At 37.0% G+C, this 14,613-nt stretch overlaps 1 protein-coding gene across 11 annotated transcripts in view; it reads right to left on the bottom strand.

Moving 5' to 3' along the window:
* The window catches only part of ERC2 (ELKS/RAB6-interacting/CAST family member 2), a 407,180-nt gene that overhangs the window by 197,268 nt on the left and 195,299 nt on the right, over positions 1–14,613 (bottom strand). For all 11 annotated transcript variants that reach the window (XR_011681174.1, XR_011681175.1, XR_011681176.1 and 8 more), the window contains one exon: positions 285–445. Coding sequence is in view for 1 of the 11 variants with exons in the window: in XM_071439763.1 (XP_071295864.1) it covers positions 285–445 (161 nt within the window). In the remaining 10 variants the exon portion in view is untranslated. The remainder of the gene's footprint in view (positions 1–284; positions 446–14,613) is intronic.

The raw sequence follows: 14,613 nt of genomic DNA, 5'->3' as shown, positions 1-14,613 counted from the left end.
GTTTCTCACAGAAGTTATATAGTACTGATATTTTTACTTGCATGCAACAAAGGACAACTTCCAAAAAATGTTGTGTACTTCTAAAATGAAGACTTTTGCACTCCTGTGCTTTCAAAGGAATTTAAGTGTCTTAAAACTATTAGAAGTCCTTAGATTGAGACTTAAATATATGCAGAGAAAAACCAGAACACCAAAAGAAACTCATCAAAACTTTCTCCTATGGCAAAAGCAGTTATCCTCTTTTTTTTTTTTTTCCTAGAAATTAGAGAAATCAAGGTACTTACTTCATTTCTAGAATTTCTTCAAGCTGTTTCCTTCGCTCTATTCTCAGGTTAGCCAGATGTGCTTCTTTTTCAGCCAAAGACTGCTGTGTTGAGGCAAGACGGGCTTTGGTAGAATCTAATTCTTGTCTGGTCTTCTCCAGTGCATTCATCAGCTCTTCTACCTGAGAGAGAGGACATTTTCAACTCCATATTCTTTACAACAAGAAAATATTAAATTAATATAAATACAGGGAGGAGAAAAACACAGTAAAGGAATTATTTTCTGTAAATAGCTGCTCAAATCGCTTTCTATCATAACTGTTTTAAAAACTGACAGTAGTGTTTCAAAACCAAAAGAAAACCCCTCAAAGTTTCCATGAATCCATAAGCAATAAACAATATTTATACAAAATAGAGCTAAAACCAGAAACTTATTTAACCTGGGCCACTTCCACACACAGATACAATTTATAACTATGTCCTGCACCATTTTTATTATTTAAATTCAGGGCAGTGGTAACTCATCATAGAAGTTATTTTAGAAATTTTAAATGCAGCTATAGATGCATGTTTTGATATAAAAGTGTTAATGAAAACCCAACATTTTTCATGAAGAATGCACACCTTTGCAAAACAGGTTGCCCAGGGAAATTGTAAACTCTCCAGTCCTTCAGCATTTTAAGATTTTGATTGAATGAAGCCTAGAGAATCTGGTCCAACTTTGAAGTTATTTCTGCTTTGAGTACAGTTTACAGTGCATTGCCTCTAGTGGTCCCTTCTAATCAAATTATTCTATCATCCTTAACTTTAAAGCTCTGTAACTGCTCCAATAACAACCAAGTTATTTTCCTCCTGATAACTGTGAGAAGCTCTGAAGCATGAAGTGTAGGAAAGTTGTGGTGATCCCATTTTGTCCTTAGTGTGGAGAAATGTCATGGGGAAACTTAAAGAATGGAGACAATATAATGACACCTGTCTGGCAGCAGAAGCTTTATTTGTGGGGTGAAGCATTTTCCATGAATGGCCTCCAGTAATCAGTATGACAGTGGGATTTCCCCTCTTCAAATGATACAGTTTACATAAAGTGAAATATGGGGTTTTTTTAGTGAGATATAATGACTTGACTAATGAATGTCCTATTTCCTGTATGTTCTTTCTCACCTCCTTTGTCTAAATATAATTATTGTATAAACTAGAAAACACTCCAGGAAGAACCTCTAAATGAAATAAAATGGGAAAGAGGATATATTCCATTCATCCATGTTATGCAAAGCATTGAAAGGAGTTCAATTTTGCTGTGACTTGACAAGTCTGACCAAATTCCACAGTGCTCATATAATCAGTGTGGCTACTTCTCCCAAGCTCATGCTTAACTGTTGTTCTCTAAAGCCTCCTAGCAGGCAATCAGTTCTTCTAAGCCATTTTTGTTTCAATTCCAATATAGATGGGCTTCTATATAAAAAGTTCAAAAATAATACAAATAAATAATAGAGTTGCCATGAATTATAATGAGGACTCACAGCCCATTTGCTAATGACACACTGATTACCCCTTCCACACCACCTCTACAAACACTCTAATCAGATCAATTAAATACTAGAACCTGTCTGACATGAATGCAGATCAGAATTACCAACAGTATTGAAACTACTCATGTTCAACCTTCCACTCAGAAAGTAAAAGCAGTGTAATGGTGATATCAATGAAATAGCAAGGAGTGCAACTCAGGAGTCTCTGCAGATGCAAGATTCCACTGAAGAAAGCAAGATGATGACTTGAGGTACCTTGTAAAATGACTGTCTAGTGAATGTTCTTAGAAGCAGCAAAGAGAACATGTACTTGAGGGAAATAAAGAAATAAAAAAGTTGGAATTGCACTTAAATCCCATGAAAAAAAGAATTAACAGGCCAGAAGGAAAGAGATCATATTTCTTTAAAAACAGATTCAATTTCTAATATAACACCAGGTACTTTATATTCTGCCTTAGTGCAAGAACATAAACCCATGCTGTCTACAACAATGACAAGACTCAACCACTAAAACATAGGATATTTCTAACTGTTTTCTGGATGATTTCTTAGGCTTTTCCTTGTACCTTTTAAAAACTGCATCTAGTTTCTGCTGAGCATCCACTCTATCACTTAATTCCAGACAATAGAGCTTAATGGAAACTGTAGTAAGAATCAGAACAGGAAAGTCATTAATCCACACAGAATCCAGCTTTGAGACAGTATCTTTAAACACCAAGACATTCCCCACTTGCAGATTTGTTGGGCAAATGAGAAAGTAAAAAAGTAGAATTCTTGAACTTCTGTATTTTTAGTATCATTGTGCTCCCTTTCGATGTTCTCAATTTGGTACCCAACCTGATGAATGACCGAATCTTCACCCAACTTCATATCACATATATTATATAATTTACATTTTAAAATATTTAAGAGAATTAAAGACTCATGGAAAGCAAAGCTGTGGATTTGTTAATGTCTATTAGTAGCATGCTCTTACATTGCCAGACAAAAGAGATCAAAGTTTAAAACAAAAGGGAAAAAAACCTTCAAAACTTAAATCTGAAAACTTTTTCAAACCACAAATCATTAACATGTGTTGACTTGAAAGTTTTATTTGCATTTACACTTTCAACACAGTATTTGCCAGCTAGTTCTTCCTTCATTTTTCAAATATGACCTAAGTTTGTGGCTGCACGTTTTCCTAGTTAACTGTCCTACCAACACCTACAGCCAAATTCAACTGGCAGGCATGTGCACAAGAAACTGATTTTTTTTTTTAAATCAACTCCTATCAAATGTAAACGTGTATGTTGCACAAACAGTCATCTTACCACACTAATTATATAGCTGCAGCAGATGTGTTACAATGGAAAATTAACTTTAACCACTGAAGGCAGTATTTTAGATGAAAATTTTGGTTTCAGGCAATCCCTGCTCCAGCCCAGAAGCACCACCTGGCAGGGGCAGAGGCACTGAGGGCAGTTCCCACCCGGAAGCTGCTCCCTTTTCCCAGCCCTATCCCTCAGTGTAAATGCTCCCAATCACAAACTCTGCATGTTTTGAATTCCCAGGAATACAAGTTTTGAAAGAGTTTATGGTGAGAACCTCAGCTCATGCATTTAGCTCAGGAATATTCTATGCCCTGAATATGTTATTAGCTGGGTTTTCTTCCCTTTTGCAAGACAATGGCCTCATTTTATCCTTTGCATTTTGTAATAAAAGCCCTTTTTTTTTTCATACTTTCAGAAAGAGCTTAACAGACCTCAGCACTCTGAGGATTTTATTAAAATCTGCACTAGAATTAAGTTTGCATTTCAGAATGGCAGAAACCCAGCAAACTAAACTACAGGAATTGTTTCTTAGTTTTGAGTCTCTTTCAGTGAACACTTTCTACTTGTTCTGCAGCTTCACATTTTTAAGTGCTATCAGCAGTGTTTCACACCAAGATAAGAAAAGAAAAAAATGAATGTGGCTGAAGAATACATCTGCGCTACCAGATTCTGCAAATTAAAGGAGGTTAGAGTTCAAATGAATGACAGTTTATTAAAAATGCCCTGGAGCATTCTTAATTCCAGATTGGATTCGGCTCAGTACAGCTCAGGCTAACATAATACTGCTCCAGTTTGTGGGAATGAAGAGGGGGAGGGACAGTTGCATGTTTTCTCAGTTCTAGTATAATATATTTCTGCAGGATGGCGAAGAGCTGGCAACATTCCAGCAGTCAAGGTTAGTATGGTTAGCACTACTACCTTGAAAGGGTTGGCACTTCATTTTGGCTACAATATTGGTGGTAAATACAAAAGAGTTTTGGATTTCCCTGACTTTTTCAAGTATCAGTAGCTACACAAGAATTTCATACCTATTTTATTTTAAAACCTAATCTTGTTTTAGCACACAGATCATTTATGAATTTTACATAGTAAAAGGAAATAAAGAAATCCATCTATTTAGAGATTCTTTTACTTTAATATTAAAATATTAACAATTACATTTTTTTAAAAGTTTAACAAACAATTATATTCATTCAATAAAGCTGGATGCATTTTGATAATAAGTCATTCAATGAAAGAATCCATCCAGTTGTTTTGAAAGGGGTTTTTTTTTCCATTTCCTAAGGAAATGCCTTTTTTTCTCTACACCAAGTTACACACTACATAAATTTCAGTTATCTCCAGCTCTGTGAAGATTAATTTAATAAAAATTATATTTGGGGGTTTTCCCCTTAGATTAAGCATGAGATTGTAAAAAAGGAAAGACTATAATCCTCAAACTTTCTCTTTGTGGCTTTCCTACAGTTTTATTCTGTCACTGGCCTAAGAGGGCATAGAAAACACATTCACAGAGATGAGGGAAAAAGGAGGAAAGCTGGAGTTTGTACACACCAAATATCCACCTACCAGCTCTTTTGACTCTCAGCCTTTGCCATGAACACATTGCCTGTGCCTCACACAGTGAAGGTGAGTGCCAGGATGCTGTGCCAGCAGCTGCTGGCCATGCAGGGAACTACTTCATCTCATGGCTAATTCAATTATACACCTCCAGGAGGGCCAGCACCAGCCATGAGACCTACTGCTTTTAAAACTGCCCGTGCTGTCCTGCAGGATGGTTTGTAAATACCTTGTTCCTTCCTGTTTCTAATACAAACTTCCCCAGTGGGCAACTGCCTCAACAGTTTCATTACAAAGGTGTTTTTCACAAAAGCAAACAGACATAGCAAAGTGTCATCCTGAGCTTTGCAAGACATGGAAATAAACTCTTTGTCACCCTCCCCTCTACTCTCTTCCCATCCCATTTGTCATCCATAGACAAATTCCTCACCTCTGACTTCCATCACAGTGCTTAACTTTGTTAGACCAGGAAACAGGTCTAACAAAACCAGGACAGTTATGGAGGCTGATGCTCCTGAGCCTTGCCAAACAAAGAAATTAGACACATGCTGTGTCTCACAACTTTGGAAATTGTCAGAGAAGAGAAAAGAAACCATACCGTAGAATACATAAAAGCTTTAAAATCAACATAATAAGTGAAGGATTTGACAGAATATTAAGCAGTATTTATAAGTTCCAGGTTGGTTTTCCAACTCATAAAAGACTAGACACATAGGGCCCAGTGACATCAGCCAGCAATGCAGTGGCAGTTCAACACAAGCACCAGAAGCACTGCAGCAGCCGTCCCCAGGGCAGGGCCATGGCCTTAGGAACACCACAGCACAATTCCCAAATGGGATGCTATGCTGCAGAATTTGACATGAAAAACCTCACTGAGATTACTTCATTACCAAAAGTGGGATTTCAAGTATTTTAATCCTCCTGCTAAAAGCTGTGTTAAGAACACACAAGGTTTTTGTTTCAATCAGGTAAAGAAGACACACAGCATAGAGAGGGCACATATTTCCCTTCCAGACCTGCAGGGACCACAGGCAGGGAGAGAAGGTTCTTGACTTTCCTATTACCTTGCTGGCTGTCACATGGTGGTTACCAGCCCTGTTAATTCATACAAGCACAGAGTTATGACAGAGACATACATCCATCTCTACACAGAATTATTCTGAAATGCAGTGGCTTCCCACAGCTCAAAGTAAATAGATATCTTAAGTGAAAGGATTACTACTGCTGTGGCCTTTATTAAGTTAAGATTTTGAAAGAAAGTTTTGGGAACTGTATAAAAGTGGTTTATTTTTCTGGTACAGGCAGTTAGAACATCTTATTCTAAGCCTCAGTAATTCAAAAAAATATAGAACCACAACATCATTCTTTGATTCATTATCTGTGATTTGGTTTCCCAATTAATATGGTGATTTCACCTATAACTGAAAAACATAATGAAATAATTTTGGAAAATACTGGTCATAATCACTTAAATAGAGTGAATTTTTGAACCAGCTCAAAATGCTAAACCAAACCAAACAAACAACTAAAAGCAACACTTTTTTTTATTAAATCAAACAAAATTATGATCTAAATAATGGCAACCTCTGTGCTCTAGGGTCATGCTCTCAGACAGATGAAAACAAAAGCTATTCTCAAGTACAAAGAAAAAGGATGCTTCCCCTGCTGTCCCAGGAATACTCTCATCTATTTAAATACTTCATCTTGTGAAACATAACTGGCCCCCAGTTACAGTATTCAGCTAAAGTATGCTGTAGAATAGTCCACTGAAAAAATGTGAATGTGACCTCTAGGAAACCTGAACAGGATGGGCAAGAGAACAGACTACTACTCTCAGATGCAATGGGAATGTTTTGTCCCAAACAGAAGCTCCTTCATCAACAGCAAAACACATTTATTTATGATGAAGCAAATAACATTACATTCTGATATTTCATGGCTATATGTAAGAATCAGTCAAAATAAGTTTTTTCCAAGGCAAATTTCATGCTGACAAGGCCTAGTTCTAATTCACACTTGGCCCCCTTCAACTCATTCACCCAGACACACACCGTGATGGAAACAAGACCAAGCACCTGAGAAACTCTGCAAGTCCATTCTTAAAGAGAAGGAAAATAAGCATCTTTTCATTTTTGCTTTTACTTTGAAAATTAGTTATTTCACTGATATGCCTTGTTAATTTTCTCCCCTTTTCCACTGAGCTTCATCCAAGGAAGTCCATGATCTTTTTAATCAGCTGGTAGCCTTAGCTCTGCTCTTACACTTGCTTGATACTGACCAAACCTAATAACAAAGGTAGCATGAAAAATGTTTTAGAGCTGTGCAAGTGAAAGCAAATTTGATATAATGTATTGATAAATTACGGAGCTCAATCTAATGTTTTCAGAAGAATAAAAGTAAAGTAAATCAAGTTGGCTATTGAACATATGCCGATTTCAGTAGGACACTCAATTGTCCTGCAGGATATTGTATCTGGAAGAGAACCCTTATGGGCTGAAAACAATTAGGCTGTGTGATTTTGGTGTTGAGTCCTTTCAGATAAACCATGCAAGCAGAGCAGAGTAACTCTCTAGCTGGTGTTAGAGCCCAGCGCTGTCAGAGCGGCCTCCCTGGTTAATGTCAATAGCACTGCGTATAAAAGTGACTAAAGTGTGTACAAATGTTGATCTTTGGAGAAGGCATGCCTAGAATCATGCACACATCTACTATTTCATCCACCAGGTCAACTTCTGGGAGAGAGGGCAAATTGGGAGTTTTCTTGCCAAGAAAGTTGATTCGTAGCACGCTTGTTAGGTTACAGTGCACAAAAGCTGTTTCCCCACTGCTTTTAATCCATAATCCCAGTATATTATTAAAGTTAGAAATGCTTCCTTAGAATGTATCCAAACACAGCAGGGTTCATATGCTGTGTGTAAAGTCTTACTGCAAACATGTAGTTTATGTAAGTACGAGATTTTCCAAAACCCTGAATCACGCTTACATATTGTGAAATAGCAAATAAAACTTATTAAAGTGAAAATATTATTGTATGAAAATACTTGAATAATTTTATGTGAGGAATCTCAGAAAAAACAATTTCCTAACAAGGTTTGACACAAGAAAAATTAATAAATAATATTAACAGAGAACAATATAAAGATTCAGGTAACTGATTGGAAGATATAGCTTCTACAGCAAGAATTTCATGCCATCTTTAAAAGTTCCTGTGACTACTGAATGCCCAAGAAAGACACATCTGTGGTCTTCTCTTAAGACAGATAATATTGCCCTGTTTACTTAATCCTAGGGCATTTTTGCTATAAAATTATTTATGGAATACTTTATTGGCTTGGCATACATAAAGAAGTCAGTGGCATGAATGTGCTATCTCCTTAAAAACTAAAATTATCTCCTATTGTTTATAGTGCAATATCAACTACATCAATAACTTTAGGACAAGTCAAGTATGTCTGTCATGAAAGAGCCAAGTTTTAGCTCTGGCACACCCAGTTACAGGTAATTCTTAATAAGAAAAAATTTAATACTTGGTATATCAATTGATAGTTATAACCTGACTCAAATTTATTCAGAGCAATGGGGAAAGTACTGGAGAACACGTGGAGCAGAAGTACAAACAGTTGACTAATCTAATTTTTTCAGATACAGAAAGAACACAAGCAACACAAGTTTAGTCATAGGGTAATATAATAACTAAAAATTAAGCAATTAAAAACAGCTTTAGAGAGTCACTTCAGGAAGAGACCAGTCAATAGAAACAGAACTGAAGTGCTTGTGAGGCTGTGCAGGGTAGGGCCCATGGGACAGTCAGGGAGGCCTGAGGGGACAACAAAATGTCTGACAACTGGACTCCATTATTAACACATGATAAGCCAGGAATGATCACGATGGAGCAAAAATATCAACCCAGAATTTGTCAACAGGAATTCCTCCATGAAGGCAGTTCACAATCAGCATGTCAATTTTTCAGAGCACTAAAAAGAAATCTTGCTCAAACTGTAGCTCCCTGTCCATGAAACTCTCTCCACAGCTACTGCACAGGAATAATCTCTCAGGGTACATCAGTGCCAGACCACAGTGCCTCCCTCAACCAACATGGGAGAGAAAAATTCCCTGCGGGTGGGAGAAGCAGGGCTCCAGGGGCAGGATGCTGAGCTGAATTCAACAACAGCCCCAGCAAACAGAACTCGTGTGAGAAGGGAGCCGGATGGGAGGTGGTGGCACAGGCTCAGCTGCCTCTGGAAGCAGCACTGCCAGCAATTGGCAAAAGCCACGGGCAGGAACAGAGCCCTTCGATGCCTCCACAGCACTGCAGCCACACCAGCTCAGGAGGAAACTGTGCAGCAACTGCTCAGGTCCTTACACACAACTGCACAGCCACACGAGTGCTGCAGAGGTGCAGAGAGACCCACTGTGCACAATTCTGCACACACACATCACACAGAATAGAAACTCTGTAAGAATGGTTTGCTCTGATTACAGAGGTGGGAGAAGAAAATCAGGTGGGGGAGAGAACACTGACAAGTGTGGGAAGATAGCCCAAGAAATGCCATCCTTCCAAAACTGAACAAGAACTATTGGAAGCAAAAGGAAGTAAAAGATTTCAGAACAATGGTTTTACACCAGGTTAGCTACTGGAAAGTTCATCTCCATCTCTTTGGGAAAACTGAGCAGTAGTTCACATTTTTGGGAAAAACAAAGATGCTGAATTATAGAACTTGCACTTTTCCAAGCCACACGGTCTAACTATTACTAAATCAAAACAAATTTCAGTGAGTATACCCCAGTGAAGAAAAATAACTACCACTTAAAACTTTGTCTCATCTACAAAGAAAACAAATATTTCAATTCTGCCACATAAGTTTGTGAGAATTTGGAACAAGCATAAAAATGCAATACTGCAACTCGATGTTGTAAAAACTAAATGGTTTTTGTCTCCTAGCTAATGATATACCAGCCAAATACACTTCCACTGAGTGATACATTTTGTTTTGCTAGACTGTAAAAGGGGAGTGGAACTTCTCTTCACCTTTTTACTGGGCTCTTCCATAGGATCTACCAGGTACAAGAAAATACCAGAAAGAGGCAGCAGGAAATGGTACTTCATTCTCTGAAAGTTGAAATATTCTAACAGATCTTTGGCACAGCAGGTGCAGCAGTTGAGAGGGCCACAATACACAGAGTATCACCACACAATTTCAGAAAGCTTTAGGCATCCACCCATACACAGTCACACCTCACCTCATCAGAAGGCTTCAGCTATCTGCCCATGCAGAGTAAAATCCTACCAGTTCAGGAGGCTGCAGGGGTCTGCCCTCCTTGTTCTTCAGCCCAGCCTTTTATGCCCTCCTGTTGATGCCCTGCACCTGTGTGCCCCCTGTTCCCTTTGGTGGTTGGTCAGTGCCCCTGGGCACTCCATGGCTCATTGCTGGCAGTGCTGCTCACCTGCTGCTCACAGCTGTAGCTCATTGGGGGTGATGAGGCTCAGCCCCACTGCCAATTACCACAAACTGTGTGCCTACAGATCTTCCCTATGGAAGTTCATTGATTTCCCACATCTTATGAAGCAGTTATTGCTCAGCCTGGGTTATATGCTCTAAACCTTGGGCAAGGCAGCTTTCCTCAGTGATTACAAGCATTTTTTGCAATGTGCTAGAGCAAATAGTGAAGAGGAGCAGTTATCAGTATGTAGGTTGAGCATTTGTGCTTCCTAAATTGCACTTTACAATACATTAGAAAGGGAAGCCTTATGAAAGGCAATCTTATAAGATGCAGGAATTCTTTATGAATAAATTTTCTGTAGAAATAAATTATGATTCAGTTAATAAGAAGAAACCCAAGAGAAATTGTATTCTAAAGCCTTGGCCTGAACCATAATAATTCTTCTGTGGAATTTACTAAAGGTTTTACTATTGTAACTCCTCTTGTATGGGCATTATTTAGACATCAAATTAATGGGCTTTATAAGTAAGGCTTATATAAAAATGTAAGTTTTATACAGCTATGTATTTTTTAGGCAAAATATATTAAACAAACTTTGATGAGAATAGTATTTCTCACCAGATGTAAAAAGGAAAAGTAGTCACAGAATCTAACTAACATAAACTGCCTTTTTTTCCTCATCTAAGTTTTGTTTTCCTTTTAAGTCTCTCAAGTGTCTTCCCACATGAAGGAAAATTCAGGAGAGTATAAACAGAAAACATACAGATCTACAAGTTGATATTATTCACTTGGTTTTGAGGCAAAATATTCAGACTGCAAGCTAAGTGGCAGGACTTACAAAATTTACAGATGGGAGGATTAAACTGGCCTTGATGAGAGCTTTATTTTGGATCTGTCTGGCCTTTCTTCTAAACTAACTCACTTTTCACTACTCATAGGCTGTATAATAACTCTCATCAGGACATATATTTTATTATTTTTATATCCCTCTCTAACAAAGGCAGGCTTGGTTTTGGAGAACAGAGATGACTACATACACATCAAGTTGTGCATTTGAAGGATTTTTTAAGATCTACAGTCTTTATCCATGGAGCACACAATCCCACAAGTGAGGATACATTCTAACTACATTAGAGTGCATTTGCAAACATTCAAATTTAAACTGTATTTATAAACTAAAGCTTCTTTTCTTTTCCAACTTTGTACAGGCCTTTGTCCCACAGAAAAACTTTATTACAGAAAGCTCTGCTATACCCAGCAGTCCTTAAAGGAATCACATTCATATTTCACTTGTGCAAGCAGAACTTCAAATAGAAACCCAAAAGATTCTTAGATTTATAATGTATTAAATAAGTAGCTATGCAGTATGAACTAAGATGTCAGTTTTTAAAGGCAGAGAAGCTTTTCCATGCATTTCAAGATGCCTGACACTGCATATATTCCATTTCAGATTGGCTATTCAGTCCCTCAAATTTGCCCCAGTACCCGCTACAGTAAACTAAATTTACATTGCACTGATGTGTTTGAAAAAATATTGTCTCCAAACTGTTCAGCAAAGAAAAGGTTATTCTTTCATCTACAGCCCAACAAAAGCAGTAACCCAAATAATATAACTGTGTGCTCACAACATACACTTTCAGTTAGAAAACTGCCTACAATGGCTGAAATTAAGCACACAGCACTATTAGAAGCAGGTCATATAGTTATTTATTTTATTCTTTGTATTTCCAATCAGGCGCAAATATTTTTAAAATTTTTGGGAATGAGGATAGTCTAAATATAATATATTTCTAGTGGAAATAACATTTGTTCCATTTAGGCCTCAGATACTGCAGATGGCAGAACAAGATTGGAATGTGCAGATAATTATCTTTCAGGCTAGTCAACAGCTAGAAGGCCTTCATAATATCACCTTTAAGATCAAGCCAAGACATTCCAGTCTGAATCAAGGTTTATTTATTAAAGGATTTAGCACTTTTAGATCCAATATTGGCTGGAAGACCACCAATTTCCATTTCCAAATATCTAATTTCTCCAGTTTCTTGGTGCATGCACAAGAGCTTCAAAAATCACTTCAGTGAGCACACACATACGCACATAAATGACATCTAAATTCTTTCCCCTCTCTAAGATGAATTCCACAGGAAACACCTACTAAGCAAAATCTCCTTTGAGAAAGATCTATAGGAGCTTTCAATAATTCTCATTCCTTTAGGCAACACAGCTTAGACAACTGCAGGGTTATTTTAGTGAAAGATTTTGGATTTTTCTTGATCTTGATTGGTATAAGGAATACTAAGAAAAATAATGTTGCAAACATATAAGATATACTTTGAATATTTTCTTATCTAGGAAAAGAGCTTGACACTTAAAACTTAAGTGTTTACTTCTTTTTCCTTTTAAGAAACACTGTTTACAATGAGTAAATAAAATTATTTTTCAAAAGTAAAGATCAGCAATTCTCTTGTTTTAAGTTGGCTTTTTCAGTCTGGGGTCTTTTTCTGCACTGGTGCCACTTATCTAAAATCTACTGTTCATGACAAGATCAAAAGTTACAGTTTATAATACAACATCTGTTCTGCAAATTCATAGCATAATCTTACAGAGGGTCTCTATAAATGAACAAAAAAGATATATAGCCTTTCTACATATAACAGATTTGGTCAACAAAAAGCCTAAATAATCACAGTATGATCCTGGTTATCCAAACTTCCCTGCTGTTCATGTCTTCCTGTCCAACAGTGACTCCTCATAATACAAACCCTGAGTCCCCCGGATAAATGGGGTGTGATACAAGTTGTTTGAATAAGTGCTCTCCTACTGTACTGCATTATGAATATAGTTTAATCTGTCCTGGTACTTGATGTAATGTTACACAACATTCCAACTCAAGAGCAGGGAAAATTAGCCATCACCAAAGAGCAATCCTCAGTGCTATAAATGCAAATTAACATGAGATAATAGAAATAATAATGCTATTGACTTACTATGTTATTCTAATACTACAAATCAGCTACTATTTCAGAGTCAAAAAGCCAAACTACTGGCAAAGAATGCTTAAAGAAGTTTGCTTTGGTTTGTTTTTTGAAGAAAGAAAAAATAAGAGCATCTACTTTTCAAAGACAGTATTTTTTGTATGTCTCTCCTTCACTTTAATTAAGCAGAGTTAGTAATTTAGCTGCCAAAGGGAGGCCCAGAAGATAAAAGACTTCCCAAACCAAATAACATAAGTTTCCTAAACATAGGAAAGAAGATTCAAGTTCCTTATCTAAAAGCAACCTTCCTCCCTGTCCCCTGCCTTCTCCAAACAGCATTTCCATTTTTCAAAAAGAAAAAAATGACAATTAGATGCTCTGTGGGGAGGATATATTCTTCTCACTGCCCGTTGCTTCAGCAGGACAGAAGTAGTAGGGTTAATAAGGACAGCAATTCACTATTATTTTTACTTCACACTTATTTTTACTATTATTTTTCATTGTAATTATAAACTAAAACCATTTTCCTACTCCCAGCACAAGCTTATGGTTAAAAGCCCACATGGTCCCATATACACTGTAATATCTAAAATGAAAGTCTTGAAAAAACAAAGAACTGAACCAAAGCTAAACGCATTGCTGTCTTTACCAGAGAAGTCAACTCAGAAATAAACACAACTGTTCATGAGAAAGATATTAGAAGCAATAAATTTTCTAGTGATGAGTGTTTTTAGGTGTATAATTTATGTGTGCACTCACTGGTGGCATGACCAGAAACACAGATACCACAGAACGAAAAGGAGAAAAAATATGGGAAAGTAGAAGATAGGGATATATGCTCTACTAGGCTGCTAAAAAAATAGCCAACTTATATGAAAGTCTAGATTGTGACATATTTTCACAAAAGCAAAAACGAGCGTTGTTGACTCAAGAATGAACGTTGGCAGGAAGCTGCCATTAGGTCTTCTATAGTTTACACTATATTTTTTCCTTCCAGACGCTGCCAGTGGGAGGTTTTAAAGCATAATGATATACTGAGAAACTTATGACAAGCATGTCCAAACAAAGTAAAACATATTTTTCACAAAACAGTAAACTCTGATAGCTTTAAATCCATGGAGCCAGAGGTAGCCTGAAGACTAATTACAGCAGAATTGTTAACTTGTAAAACCTGTTTAAGGTATTTAGGTACCCTTGACTTTTTTCCACAAAATATTCTTGTAGCAGGAAGTTACTTATAAAAAAACAAAGTTGAAATAGGAAAGATGTTTTTCATACCCGAAAAAGCTTAATAGTAATAGGTTTAACAGCTTGATAGCAGCAAAAATAGCATCAATTAAAAATGTATCAGACATTACAGTAAAAAGATTTTTAAAGGATGGAGCAGGTGTAAAACTTGAATAGTTTTTTTATTCCTGGAAGCTGTCTTTTCTAAGTCATGTCATGTACCGACGTCTGAGCATATTTAAATGTGTTGTGTAAATGGAGGTCACACATGCAGTCAGTGCCGTAATTTTCATTGTACAACCACATGACTAAG

This window comes from Agelaius tricolor, unplaced genomic scaffold (assembly GCF_023055355.1).
Source record: "Agelaius tricolor isolate 1412-34295 unplaced genomic scaffold, bAgeTri1.0.p SCAF_14, whole genome shotgun sequence".
Lineage (NCBI taxonomy): Eukaryota > Metazoa > Chordata > Aves > Passeriformes > Icteridae > Agelaius > Agelaius tricolor.
The sequence above is the reverse complement of the archived record's forward strand: the minus strand, read 5'-3'. Positions and strand labels throughout refer to the sequence as shown.